Source organism: Thamnophis elegans, chromosome 15 (assembly GCF_009769535.1).
Source record: "Thamnophis elegans isolate rThaEle1 chromosome 15, rThaEle1.pri, whole genome shotgun sequence".
NCBI classification, from domain to species: domain Eukaryota; kingdom Metazoa; phylum Chordata; class Lepidosauria; order Squamata; family Colubridae; genus Thamnophis; species Thamnophis elegans.
In genome coordinates, this window is record NC_045555.1 from 24,321,697 (window position 1) to 24,336,728 (window position 15,032).

Consider the following 15,032-nt stretch of genomic DNA (forward strand, 5'->3'; position numbering starts at 1 on the left):
ATATCGCTTACTCCTCTTTTCCCAACAATAATATCAACTCTGTTGGGTTGGGTTAGATTGGGTTGGGTTGAGAGAAGAAGGTCCAAAGTCACCCAGCTGGTTTTTATCCATAGGCAGAACACCATCTCCTGGTTTCTAGTCTGGTGGTTTCACCGCTACACAAAACTAGCTAATAAGTATAAGTAGTAGATGCTAACAGACACCAGAAGCCATATATTTTCATATTATTGTTCAAGCCACAAAGGTAAATTAAGCAGTATCATTTCTGTATTATTCCCTCAATGATGTGGGTCAATTTAATTTATCTATATATAGTTTTTATGATGTTTCCCTATTAATAATAAAAAGGAGAAAGAAAAGCAAATCACAAAAATAATGATGGAGACAGATAGGTCGTCAAAAAGAAAAGAAACCCGCCCCCCCCCCGCATAAAATAGTGTTTTAAGAAAAGTACAAAAAAATACGACAAAGATAAAACCATAGTATGACATGTCATTGTCACAATAAAAAGCTACAATTCAAAAACAGCATTTTATGGGAGATGTAATAAGGATTGTGCTTTTATAAAACAAATGTTTCTACAATGTCCTATGCCTACTAAGTGTTAGAAGAAAGTAGTTCATGGATTTTGACAACTGGACAATGTGAATAGATACTCCATGCCCTTCCTATGGCTGAAAGAAGGAGGTTGAAGCAGAGGAAACTTAAATAGATCAAAAATCAGACTGTGCTGGTCATTTACAAGCAAACTGCCTACAGATATAAACTTTGCATCAGCAAGTGTATTGAAATCTGGAACTCATTTAAACAGGAATAGAATAGAGTAGGTTTCTAAATATGATAGTGGTATTAATGTATGAGAAAAATATACCGTACATACAGTACTTGAATACAATTTGCATTAGATATCGCTTTAAAAAAAAATAGCGAAGGCTAAAGCTCGCAAGCTATTTTTGCCTCATCTGCTAAATCTTGTCTCTTTTAACACTATAGATAAAGGTTCCCCTAGCACATATGTGCTAGTTGTTCCCGGCTCTAGGGGGCGGTGCTCATCTCCGTTTCAAAGCCGAAGAGCCAGCGCTGTCCGAAGACATCTCCATGATCATGTGGCTGGCATGACTAAATGCCAAAGGTGTATGGAACACTGTTACCTTCCCACCAAAAGTGGTTCCTATTTTTCTACTTGCATTTTTACATGCTTTCAAACTGCTAGATTGGCAGAAGCTGGGACAAGTAATGGGAGCTCACTCTATTACGCAGCACTAGCTTATACTACCAGTTCTGTAGGCCGTGGCTGGCTTGGTGGGCGTGTCAGAGGAAGGATACTGCAAAATCCCTGTTCCTTCCCAATCAGCTGGGACACAGGAGGCAGAAAATAGATGGGAGCAAGGCCAGTCAGAGGTGGTATTTAACGATTCTCCAAACTATTTAAAATTTCCACTACCCGTTCTCCAGAACTGGTCAGAACCTGCAGAATACTACTGCACTGGGACCACTTTGGCCTTCCTCATCCTATCCACTTCCTTCAGACCCTGATACTTTTCTCATTTTTCCCCCCTTATTTCTTGATTTTGTTGTCACTTGGCAGTGCTGTCCATCACCACCACTGACTTCTGGCCCTTATCTATTACCACAATGTCTGGTTGACTTGCCAGTATCTTTCCGTCTAACAGGGTTTTACATGCTTTCGAACTGCTAGATTGGCAGAAGCTGGCACAAGTAATGGTAGCTCTCTCCGTTACACGGTGCACAACACATGAACAGACCATAGTTTACACATAATTTCAACTGGGAAATTGTGAGCATCCTAGACCAAACCAAGTCCAAAATTGCTAGGGAATTCTTGGAAGTTGGGCACTCAATACAAATCAGACATCAGCGAGAACATAAGATAAACAACATCTAGATATCATTCCAAAGAGTCAAAAAGGAAACCAAAAGGCTTCCTCACAAGCAACACCCAGGTGAGTGGAGAGCAGAGAGCGCTTCTCCTTTTTAGCACTGTGATGTTACTTAATTTGGGTAATGAAACATCTGTAAGAAAACAACCAAACTCAGAGAATTGCTAGGTAATTCTTGGAAGCTGGGCATTCAAAGCACAAGCATACAGACCATAAATCTGGGTATAAATCTTTCCATTCCCCGCCATCCAGCCAGAGCTGAAGAAGTTTCCTAGATGAGAAGTGAAACAACTTTTAAAACAACAACACACCAGAAAGTCCTGCTGCCTCTTGAAAAAGCACCTTTGGGACAACTATAACCTGGATGACTGAGAATTTTCATACAGAACACCGACTTCTTTAGGATGAAAAGCAATTGCCGTATTTTTCAGAGTATAAGACGCACCAAAGTTTTGAAGAGGCAAATTAATAAAAAAAAGGTTTTGCACTCTGCAAAAATCCGCAAAGTTTTTTGCAAAAACAGACCCGTTTCCCCCCACCAAAAAGGGGGGCATGAATAACCCTTAGGAGGCTTGTAGAGTGTTCCGGGGGATGGGGCAAAAATGAGTTTTAAAAAGGCCAATTTTTTGCCAAAACAGGCATATTTTTTGTCAAAAATCAGCATTAGGAAGCTTATAGAGTACTCCTGGGGGCTGGGGGGGGGGGCAAAATTGAGCAAAGAACGGTCCATTTTTTTGCGCATTTCTGCCCTCCCCAGCCCCAAAGAGCTCTCTGAAAGCCTCCTACAAGCTCTATGCATGGCCATTTTGGTGAAGGGGCGGGTTTCCAGGGGCCAAAAAAATGCTGTATTAAGTGTATAAGACGCACCCAGATTTTCAGCCTCTTTTTTGAGGGAAAAAGGTGCGTCTTATACTCTGAAAAATACGCTCCCCCCCCCCACAGCAGGGGTGGGTTCCGACTGCTGCTACTGCCAATTTGTTCAGAGATGCTCTGTGCACACACACTCAATACGCATTATGTGCTCATGCGCAGTAGTTACAAAAATGCTTTTGCGCATATGCAGAAGCCAAAAACAAGATAGGCGCCACCAAGAGAACTGATTTGGGGGCGTGGCCGGCCAAGTTACTACCTATTCAGCCAAACCTGTCCAAACTGATAAGAACTCACCTCTGCCTCACAGGTAAGAAACTATGATGCCCGTTGCACTGGGGCATACTGTACTCATTTGCTCTTGCTCTAGAGGTCGGAGTGGAGACCAGGTAAGCTGCTTGAGTAACTATGCAAACTGTTCTGCCAAACAAGACATGCATCAAGACATTCCAATGCACATTTTAAAATACATTGATTTTAATCTCTAGTTCTGTACATAAAAAGCAAAGAGGGGAAAAACACCCAAATAAAACAAATACTATTCCAGTGCACTTCTTAAAATAACTTGGTTTTAATCAACTCATAGGTCTGCACATCGCTATCCATAAAAAGCAAACAATAAACAAATACCATGAGGTTTAATGGGAGGAATGTCATCCATCAATCAGCTTATAGCAGAACGGGTAAAATTATTATTAATCTCATTTTAAAAGGATCATAAGGAAGAGATTTCCTTAATGGAGAGAAGAATGAGGCAGAATACTTACAACATTTGTTGCTTTAGTTTGTTTTTTGGCCGTCCAATAGGTTTTGTGTAGCGTCGCCTTATCTGGGAAGCTCGCTCCTGAAGCAACTTCCCTCCCTTTTTCTTTGGTGTGCAGACTTGACAAACCCACATACCTGTATTCAATATGAAACAGAGCTGATTAATTTTGCTACCCCTTTGCCTATATCACAGGCTTCCAAGTCCACTGATTGTTGAGAGACAATAGACAGTTCCATGAGCCTCTTGTATCAAGTACCATGTTTCCACGAAAATAAGACAGGGTCTTGTTTTCTTTTGATCCCCACGAAATAAGTGCTTGGCCTTATTTTTGGGGAGGTCTTATTATTTTTGAGGTGCAGGAGGCAGTGAGCATGGTCACCCCATGGCTACTGCTGTGTTACAATATTTTTGGGGAGGGCTTATTTTGGGGGGAGGACTTATTTTTAGCACATGCGCTCAAAAGCCCTATTAGGCTTATTATCCAGGGAGGTCTTATTTTCAGGGAAATATGTCCCAAATGTCATGCCATTGTCTTGACATAAAGATGAACATTGGACAGCAATGTACTAGTTCGCCTATTCATACCATGCAAGTCAATGGGTTATCTGTGTGTTTCAATCTCCGTATACAAAGATATGCTGGCAGGTATCTAGATTTCTTTTCAGAAATGAAAAAAGACAGCAGAGATGACTTTTTTCTCAAAAGAAAAACTTTTTTAAAGTTCTGTTTACAGATTTCAATATTTGTAGCTTGGGGCTGAACTGTGGGGTCCTTGGTGCTCTCTGAAATTGGTTGTTTTCTTAAGAGATGTTTCATTACCCAAATTAGGTAACATCACAGCGCTAAAAAGGGGAAGGGGAATGTCTGATTTGTATGGAGTGCCCAACTTCCAAGAATTTGGATTCCAGTCCTAGGAAAGACAGGGTCTAAAAGCTGGGAAGAGCTACCAAAGGAGACATGACATCACAGATTGTAGACTCAGTCTGATTGGATGCTGGACAGAGTAACCCATTCCTGGATGCTATCTCCACCAACTATGGAGAATTAAGATGTCTTCATCATGTCTTCTGCCTGTTTTGTCCTACAGGGTGGCTGGTACAATCCATGCATGGTATTCTGTAGAAGACTCCTGTTTGTTATTTTCCTTCTGGGGCTGCTGGTTTTTTCAGTTTACTTAGGATGTTTTGGATATAATTATGTAATATACTGGTAACATTGATGGGAATTTTGTTGACGATAAGTTTGTCCCTCAGCTAAGAAATATTCTTTAAATACCAGCTGTTACTCTTTGGGCTGATATGCTTGATGCCCAATTTTAAAGTGTCTTTTATCCTTCTTTTCGAGTAGTTGTTTTGTCTAGAACAACTTTTGTTCTCTCATCTTAAAGCTTAGCCTGATTGCTTCTAATCAAGCTCTCCCATTCTACGCATTTTCTTATTTTCATTTCAGTTTTCCTTTTCCAAATCTCGAGCTTCAGTAAGAAAATTAGAACAAGCTTAGATACTTTTAAAAGAGAAAACGTTATTTGCAGGTACTGCTCAACTTACAACCACTCATTTAGTGACCATTCAAAGTTACAATGGCTCTGAAAAAAGTGACTTATGACTGTTTCTCACACTTATGACCGTTGCAGCTTCCCCATGGTGACATGATCAAAATTCAGGCGCTGGGCAACTGGTTCGTATTTATGACAAGTGCCCTAACTCATGACTACCCCAAAGTCATATCATCGCCCTTTATAATCTTCCCAGCTGGCTTCAACAGGAAAAGCCAAATTCGCTTAACACCCTCATTGTTAGGAATATAATCTAATGGTTGGGTTGGCAATATATAAATCATATAGCAATGCTATACCTGTTTCTTTAAATCATACTGTAAAATGTGATTGGTTGCTGTTTTCCTCAATCGGCCATAAGAGGGAGCCAGAATGACTGTTAGCTCTCTGTTGGTTAGATGCTGGGCTGATCTGATCTGAGTGTTTTGGAAGCTGGCTGTTAGAAAGTGCCGTGAGCTATTGTAAGTTTTGAACTGCTAGCAAACTTTGAGTACTGAACTGATTATATGATACTGGACTATGTTATTTGGATTATCCCTTAACTGAAAGACATTGATGACTGACTGTCTTATCCGTATATGACTTGGACTGTTTGATGGACTCTGATACCTCTATTTCCATGAAAGTAAAAGCCTATTTAAACTGCAGTGTCTCTGTATGCTGGTTTGTGTGTTCTCCAACACAACTCTCACAACGCTTCGCTGAATGTACTCACTCTCCCTACGGGGAGCGAAACCTAACACTCATGATTCACTGCACACAACGGCAGTGACTTGTCTAACAATTGTGGGGGGAAAAGGTCACAAATGGGACACAGCTCACTTAACAATTGTCTTGCTTAGCAACGTAAATTTTGGACTCAGTTGCAGTCGTAGGTTCAGAACTACCTATAGTGACATAAGTGATAAGATGAGAGTACACTGTAGTTGAATATAGACCCAGAGTGTAGACCAGTGACGAAGAAACTTTTTGACACCAAGTGCCAAAAAGGGAGCGCTTTGCGCGCATGCGCTTGTCTGGGCAACACCCAGGAAGAGGAGCTGCCCAGGAGGCATGCATGCACTGGAAAATGAACTCCTGGTTTCCGGTGTGCACATGAACACTGGCCAGCAAGTCTTCTGGTTACTGCTGTGCATTCGCATGCGCCGATCAGCTGCTGGCGTGTGTGCTCCCGCCAGAAAATGGAAGTCCGGCTCTTCCGGTTTCTGCCACCACCACAACCACAAAGGCCAGCTGATCATTGCATGCCTGTGTGTGCCAGAAACCCGGAAGAGGAACGGGAGACGCCATGCGTGCCAGGCGACATGGCTCCGCATGCCACTTTGGGCACGTGTGCCATAGGTTCGCCATCACGAGTGTAGACTATAGAAAAATAAACTAATAGCTTTTATTTATTTATTTATTTGTTGTATTTTTATAGCTACCCAACTCAATCAACATGTCAAGAACTGGATAGAAAGCAGAATAAAACAGCATAACAAATAAGGTTAGCTCTTGTGAATGAGAAAAAAGCTAAATATATTTATTTAATGTACAGTGTAGTTTGAAAATATGGCATAACAGCCCTAGTTGGAGAGCTCATATAAAGATGATACATACCACTCATGGTCTGTGTGATAGAGAAATCTTTAATCAGATGTTTATACGTGCAATAAATCCTCCTGGGCAGGAATAGCGGTTCATTTTTAAAAGCTACTTTTATTCTAAGCTTTTGATTAATTATTCAGCTGGAAGTATTATAAAAGGAGCAGCAAAGGAGACTTTGGCATTAAAAAAAGTCATTCCCAGTGCAGAAATAAACAGCATGAAATCAAAGTATAACCCACTCTGTCAGCAGTAAAAGGCTGAGTAGATTATTGATTATCATGTTAAGTTTAAAGGTAGAATGAGCAAATTATAACACATTTTTCTTCTTTTGTGAAATGGAAAGTATTCTTTGCAAACTTATTCCGAGTACCGTTTATTTTATAAAACAAGTAGAGAATAGAAACTGTGGCAAAGAGCCTCCCTCCTTCATCAGGCAAGCAATTCTTCAACTATAATTAATCAAGCTTATCTTTAGCAGGTCAGTTCTGGGTGGTGCAATGGATATTTCCTTAATTAACCATACTGAAGATTCATCATAATTCTAGAAACAGACAGGAAGCAAAAGTTTCCAGATTGTATTCCAGGCAGGGTGGGCGGGTGCGGGTTTGCACGGATTTGAGCGAGCCTCTAGCTAGGATTCTGCCCAGTTCGGTGAAACCCCAAATACCACCCCTGGCTGGCCATGCCCCTACCGCCCACCCAGGGGTGGGTTTCTCGCCCCGTTCCAACCGGTTCGGTTGGAACGGGGCCGGCGGCGTCCTCGTGCACGCGCTCAGCGCACGCATGCGTACTAGCGTCTGTGCGATGCTCCAGCTGCTCCTGGAGGATCGCGCAGGCGCTGTATGCGTCCTGCGCATGCGTGGAAGTGCAGAACTCGTCAAAACCGGGTAAGGAACGTGGGCGGGCAGGTGGGCCCTTCGCCATTCCCAGAAGTTACTTACTTCCGGGTTTGCTGACCAACCAGTTCGCAGGGACCGCCGCAAACCGGTTGAAACCCACCCCTGCGCCCACCCCTCCCAGGTGTCTCCACGTGGCCCGTTCAGCAGGTAAATGCAGAGCCCACACGGAGGCTCGGGGAGGAGGGAAAACAGGCCTACCAGAGATTCCGGAAGTCCAGAAATGGGCCTGTTTCTGGCCTCCAAAAGGCCTCCAGAGTCCAGGAGAAGCAGTTTTCACCCTCCCGGAAGATCGAAGAAATCCTCCAGAGCCCGGGGAGGGTGAAAAACAGGCTTACCGGAAGTACTGGAAATGGATCTGTTTCTGACCTCTGGAGCCCTCGGGAAGCAGTTTGCACCCTCCCGGAGGCTCAAGAAAAGCCTACGGAGCCTGGAGAGGGCAAAAAACACCCCCACCCCCACCCCCGGCTGTGGTGCAGGAGGCTGACTAAACTACGCCTACCATGGCCACGCCCACCCAGCAATGATGCAGCGAAGCCTGTTGCTGCAATTTTTGAAGCCCAATTTTTGATTCCAGGCAGAATAAGGAAGAAAGAATCGTGCAGCAAAGCTGAGGAGGGTTAGCCTCATTCATGTCTCATTGAGCATTATTTAGCATATCATCAAAACATTAACAAGACCCTTAAAAAGGAAGTTTTCTTGTGACACTTAAATGTTAAAAGTGTTATGAATGCAATTAGTAAAATAAGCTACTTCATATGTCCAGAATGCTCAACCATAAGCAGGCATTGGATTCTACCCTATTGGGTTTTCCATGAAGAGCTCACAGAATCACTTAGTGATGGCATAAGTCAGTGGTTCTGCTGGCTGGAGAATTCTGGGAGTTGAAGTCCACAAGTCTTAAAGTTGCCAAGTTTGGGAACCACTGGCATAAGTGAAGTAAACTATGCGGTGTACAGGGGCAAAGCTCACCTTTTGGCATTCGAGAAAGTGGAGGGTCACAGCACTCCATGTGGAAACCTCTGTCACAAGAGTCACAGAAAAGCATATTATCCTGAAAGAGAGAAAGGGGGGAGGGGAGAAAAAATAATAAAGGAATCTCAAAAAAAAAAGTTGGTATTTTCATGACGAAAGGCTCTTATTAAATTATCAGTTGGGCTACCTGGCTAGCGCTCATTCCTATCATTCTCTTCATGTAAATATTTTAGAATACAATATAGGGTATTCTTCATTGGTCAAGCATGATGGGACATGCAAGGAATTTGTCTCCGATGCACAGAATATTTAGATAAAGATTTAATGATGTCACAGTTTTATGATAAATTAATACAGGGGGAAATCCTGATAATAGTTATAGGAAGGGTGATAGATAAATATCTGAAATACAATTAGTATATATTCTAATATTAGTAGAAAATACTAATAATTAGTATTTTAATTAGTCCTATACACACCAAATGTGTGTTGTGGGCAGTGGTGGTATTCAGCCGTTTCGGACCAGTTCTGCTAGTGTCGACCCAGGCGCTATGCCGTCCTATTTAGCCACATTTTCTAAACCGGGCGCATGCATGCAAGCTGCGTGCCAGTGGTGGGATTCAAATTTTTTTACTACTGGTTCTGTGGGAGTGGCTTAATGGGTATGGTTTAGTGGGCATGGCAGGGGAAGGATACTGTAAAATCTCCATTCCCTCCCTACTACAGGGAAATGTTACTGCAAAATCCTTATTTCCTCCCAATCAGCTGGGACTCTGGAGGCAGAGACTAGATGGGGACAGGGCCAGTCAGAGGTGGTATTTGCCGGTTCTCCGAACCACTCAAAATGTTCGCTACCAGTTCTCTAGAACTGGTCAGAACCTGTTGAATACCACCTCTGCCACGCGCGCGAGCAAAGCATATGTGCACACACTCACAAAGTGAGCCTGCATGTTCTCACAGTTTCGGTGTGCGGCGAACTGGTGGTAAAATTATGTAAAACCCACTTCTGGTTGTGTGCTATAAAATAGCAACAGCAATAGAGCTTAGACTGATATACCACTTCACAATGCTTTACAGCTCTCTCTAAGCAGTTTATAGAGTCAGCCTATTGTCCCCAACAATCTGGGTCCTCATTTTATCGACCTCAAAAGGATGGAAGGCTGAGTCAACCTTGAGAAGTGAGAATCAAACTGCTGAACTGCTGAACTGCTGGCAGCCGGCAGTCAGCAGAAGTAGCCTGCAGTACTGCACTCTAACCACTGCGCCACCGTATTACTTACTGCATTTTTGCCTTGGATTCTGCAGGCACTGCATGTCTTGCACTCGATACACTGCCATCTTAAGGCCTTTACGTTTGTTGTTAACTCCAAACAAAATTTAAGACAGGATGGATGCCCTATGAAATAACCAAGAATTAAAACATTTATTTTAGCATTCTGTTACGACAGAAACTCTAGGACAAGAAGTCCTCAACTTATAACCCTTTCCTTATACAGCAGGGCAGTTCCCCTGCAAATTCCTCCCAAAGGCTGGTCCTGCTGGGTCCTTAGTCCATTGGGACCATCAAACCCAATCCACCAGCCCCCATCTCTGCAGCTCCTCACACATGGAGACGTGCCATCTGGGAAGCGGTCGCACTCCGTTGGATGAAGTGGCAGAAGAGGGGGGGCTGTGCTGGCTTGTTCCAAGGCCAGGAAGGGATTCTGGCTTTCCAGTGGAGGGAGATGGCATTTCCCACCCAACTTTCTCTCCCTGTCTAGGGCTGCAGAACCGGATCATCAGTGGGGATGTCCCGCCACCCCGACGGGGATCAAGTGGGTGGGTAGGGAAGCACAAGGACCCCCAAAATCTGGAACTGCTGCATGCGCACCAGGCAGCTATTCTTTGTGTGCGCATGCGGGCCAGAAATCGGCAGACTACATGGCTGGTGCGCATGCACACACCAAAAACCAGATGATCACCTAGTTTTTAGTGTGTGCGCATACGTGCACCCATATTGGCACGTGGGGCCAAAAATGTTTGTGCGCGCTCCCTTTTGGCACTCGATGCCAAAAAGGTTCGCCAACACTACAATAACCCATTTCTTAGCCTTGAATGCGCCACAAACTTTTCATCACATTCAACTCACACGGCTACTCCACTACTTGTATCAGTTTAGATGGGTGTTGTGGCCTGCTAGCGGCCAACGGAGCTAGCAGCAGATTCGGACAGTGAGGAGGTTGGGGAGGAACATGGGCCACTCTTGGAGTCTGGGGAAGGCTCTGATGAGGGCTCTGATGAGGGCTCTGATGAGGGCTCTGTGTTGGAGACGGAGAGGAGGCCAGGGCCATCTGACAGTTATCAGCTGCCTTCGGAGTCAGACATCAATGAGGCAGACAAACAGCTGGAGCCTGCTCCCAGTGTGCGCATGCACAGAGTTCCCAGATGAAGGGAACAGCTAAAGAACAGGGGTTGATTTGGGAGTGAGGCCACAGGTGGATGTTGAATGGCCCCTCCCAGAGAAAATAAAAGAGGGAAGGGGAAGTGGAGTTTGCAGGAGACAATTAATTCGCTTAATTGGTTTGTGATTCTCTGAGATTCCTTGCCAAGTTTTGCAGGAATTGGCTGTCAGCTCTCCAAGCCAGATAAGGTCTGTGACTATAAATCCCCCTTGAAAGACTTTGCTGGATGTGAATGAGAAGAATTCACAGTAAATTAATAAAAGGGGTTTTGTTGGGACAAGGATTTTGCATTATGATCTTAGGAAGCCTTGATCAGAACAGTGGGTAGCTGCCACAGTCAACTTTTTATTTTAAAAGATTGAAATGAAAGCAGACATTCCAAAATGCTACCTTTTTTGTTCTGTGGATGAAAAGAACTTCAGAGAGAATTACACTCCTGGAAGAAAGCTTTCTAACCTACACCCTCCTGGGAATGGAGTTCTCCATCCATTGACGGAGCACCTCAGTTTGCAAATATAAAACATACCTTGACGATTCTCATTTGACCAGACTGAATGACTTACCGCTGCTCCCGCAGTCTGCGCAGGAGAGAAGTTCTTCTGGCTTTTTCTCACGGTTTGATTCTTTTGTCCCCAAACAGAAGCTACATATGGGAATGGGATCAGCCCGGGGCTATGGAAAGAATGGTCAAATTAATAGTTAGTTCTCTTTCAAAGAAATTTTTCCTTTTTCTTGGCCTCAGTGTATTAAGATGTTGGTCTGGATGCCGTTTTATTAGCAGAAAACAAACATTTTCCCTTTTATACCTTGTTTCCCTGAAATAAGACCTCCCTGGATAATAAGCCCAATCGGCTTTTGAGCGCATGCGCTCAAATAAGCCCTCCCCCGAAAATAAGCTCTCCCCGAAAATATTCCAATGCAGCAGCAGCCATGAGGTGATCACGCTTGCTGCCTCCTGCACCTCAAAAATAATAAGACCTCCCCGAAATAAGGCCAAGTGCTTAATTCGGGGTTAAAAGAAACACGATAATTTTGTAAGTTTAAATACTTTAATTCTTGTTTCCAGAACATTATTCATTCCTAACAACTAGAAATAAATTTGCCAAAATTTAGAATTATCTTTTGTATGATCTAGACCTCATGGGTCTTAGGAAACAGGATTAGGTATTTCCAGCTTATGAAAGGGAGTATCTTAGATGCATGAAAAACCAACTCCACTCTTCCGCAACTAAAACAGAAAATCAATGAATAAGAAAACTTCATGGTTATCAAGAGCTACGGATGAAACGCTCAATTTCTATCATATCCAGACTCACTAGAACAGGTACATGTATTAATGCTGGAGTATGCATAGGTCACAATTCAACATACATTTACCTGGGAGTGAATCTTATTTGAATCACTGGAGTTGACACTCTTGAAATTTGTTCAAAGTTGAATTTGGGAACAAGAAGAATTTGAAACATTTGAACTTTGCCAAAGCCTGAATTGTATGAAATAATCTACATTCAAATTGTGCGGATACATTTAATTTTTCAGTTCAATTTTTCATATACAGAACTCCTCGCCTCTAAAGGAAGTCCACAAGTCTTAAAAGATGCCAAGGTTGGACACCCCTGATGTAAACTCTGAGTTATAAATAAAGAACGTTATCCGTGGAACAAATGTAGACCTGGCTCTGGGAAGAGAAAAGAGACAAGGAACTGTTAAGAGAGAATAGATTACTTAGTCCCGAAAACAAGGAAAGAATAAGAGAATGAGAAACTGAGAGAGGGAGAGGGAGGGGGAAGGGAACAGGGAAGTAGAGGCAGAGTGGGGAGCAAGAGAGAGAGAGGGGAGAAAGAGAAGAAGAGAGAGATGAAAGGGGGAGAGAGGGGGAGAGAGAGGGAGAGGGAGGGAGATGAGAGGGGGGAGAGGGAGGGGAGTGAGAGAATGAGGGGGAGGGAAGGGGAGGGAGGGAGAGAATGAGAGGGGGGAGGGGAGGGTGAGAGAGGGAGTGAAGAGGAGAGGGAGAGGAGGGAAGGGAAGGAGAGAGAGAGTGTGGGGAAGAGAGAGGGAGGGAGAAAGAAATGAGAGGGGGGAGGGGGAGAGAGGGAGCAAAGGGGGGGGAGGGAGGGAAGGGGAAGGGAGAGAGAGAGCCTCAAAATAATCCTGCCTTTATCTTGTTTGATATAAATTGCCTAAGAAATTCTGATAGGCTTTGGTCCTGTTTCTTGTTCCAAGCCTAACTCAAAGGGCTGACAGTTTTGAAAATAACTTTTGCATAGTTTCATAACTAGCTCCAGTATGTCTATATAGACAGTACGCTATAGTCCACTAGGAAGTCTAATTTATAGTGGAATTAAAATGTCACAATTCAGTAATAAAATATAATCATTATGGGCTGCCAAAGCCAAACTGGATTTTTAAACTTTGGATCATGTGAGTTAAAAGTTGCTCTTTTTTACACATGTTCTAAGAAGTTCTGAATTTTCCTGTTTTCAAGATATGTTATTATCCTAATATTTAGTAGGACCTCTTACTAACTTTAATAGCTGTCCAAAAATCCGTAAAAGTTAGAGTTAAAAAAAATACCAGTACTATGATACAGGCAATCATCTTATTTTGGATCATAATTAATAAGAAATGAAAATACAGACAACATTATTAGGTTCACAGCATCTCACAAAACCATACAGTTCAAATAATACTGCAATTGCAGTGCTACCTTAAAACACAGCAATCAGGAAATTACTGTATATCTCAAAGAACTTCTTAAAAGTCCCTTATTCACCATTTATTAATGTATTATTTCAATTGAATCCATTGAAACTATTAAAAGTAATTTATGGAACACTAGGTTCTAAGAAGATTTCAAGAAGACTCACAGTTACCGTTGGAAAATTCTCTAGAATAACTAGATTGGATTAAAAACTTTAATATGCAGCCACATATATTAAACAGATGACACAAAGAAAATGCTTTGATAGCTTACGATAATTATTCATGAACATTAGGTATTAACTATTACTACCTAATTTTACAGATTTATTTCAAGCCTCTGCCACGGATAGCAATTTATTCCAGGTATAAATCTTCACCAAAAGATACTATCAAAAATAGGGAATAGAGGCATCTGGTACAAGCCATGAGGATGTCATCTACATCTTGACATTATTTATATAATTTGCATCATTTTCCTTCCCTGACAGGTTAAGTACTAAAAGGAAGAGTGTTGTGGTCCGACAGCAGCCAGCACAGATGATAGCAGATTCGGATAGTGAGGAGGTTGGGGAGCAACATGGGCCACTCTTGGAGTATAGAGAAGGCTCTGATGAGGGCTCTGTGTTGGAGGCAGAGATGGGGACAGGGCTGTCTAACAGTTATCAGCTGCCTTCGGAATCAGACATCAGTGAGGCAGATGAACAGCTAGAGCCTGTTCTCAGTGTGCGCATGAACAGAGTTGCCAGACGAAAGGAAACAGCTAAAAAAACAGGGGTCGACTTTGGGAGTAAAGCCACAGGTAGACCATGAATGGCCCCTCCCAGAGGAAATAAAAGAGGAGTGAAAGGGGAGTGGAGTTTGAAGGAGACAATTAGTTCACTTCATTGGTTCGATGTTTCGAGACTCTTTGCCAAGTTTTGCAGATATCGGCCTGTCAGCTCTCCAAACCAGATAAGGTCTGTGACTGTAAATCCTCCCTCGAAAGACTTTCTTGGTCCTCCCACAGGGAAAAAGAGGAGTGAAAGGAGAGGGGTGTTTTCAGGAGACAATTAGTTCATTCCTGCATTCTTGCCAAGTATTGCGGCATCTGAAAGATATCGGCCTGGCCACTCTCCAAGCCTGATAAAGGTCGGTAATTGTGAACTATCTGAAAGACTGTGGGGCAAGACTTTGCTGGGGAGGAATTCACTGTAAATTAAATAAAAGGGGTTTATTGGGACGAGGACGAGGCTTCGTGCTGCTGAGAAAGGTTAGAACAAAGAGAAGCAAAAAATCAATACAGCAGCCCTGGGTAGGACGGTCTTTGCACAATTTCATGTTGTGCGACAGTTGTGGCTG

At 43.0% G+C, this 15,032-nt stretch overlaps 1 protein-coding gene across 10 annotated transcripts in view; it reads right to left on the bottom strand.

Annotated features, from left to right (window-relative positions):
- The window catches only part of KAT6B (lysine acetyltransferase 6B), an 88,603-nt gene that overhangs the window by 46,932 nt on the left and 26,639 nt on the right, over window positions 1-15,032 (bottom strand). For all 10 annotated transcript variants that reach the window (XM_032231832.1, XM_032231827.1, XM_032231833.1 and 7 more), the window contains exons 4-7: window positions 11,555-11,663; window positions 9,831-9,946; window positions 8,548-8,629; window positions 3,539-3,671 (exon numbers count right to left, since the gene is read on the bottom strand). In XM_032231832.1, coding sequence (XP_032087723.1) covers window positions 3,539-3,671; window positions 8,548-8,629; window positions 9,831-9,946; window positions 11,555-11,663 — 440 coding nt within the window. The remainder of the gene's footprint in view (window positions 1-3,538; window positions 3,672-8,547; window positions 8,630-9,830; window positions 9,947-11,554; window positions 11,664-15,032) is intronic.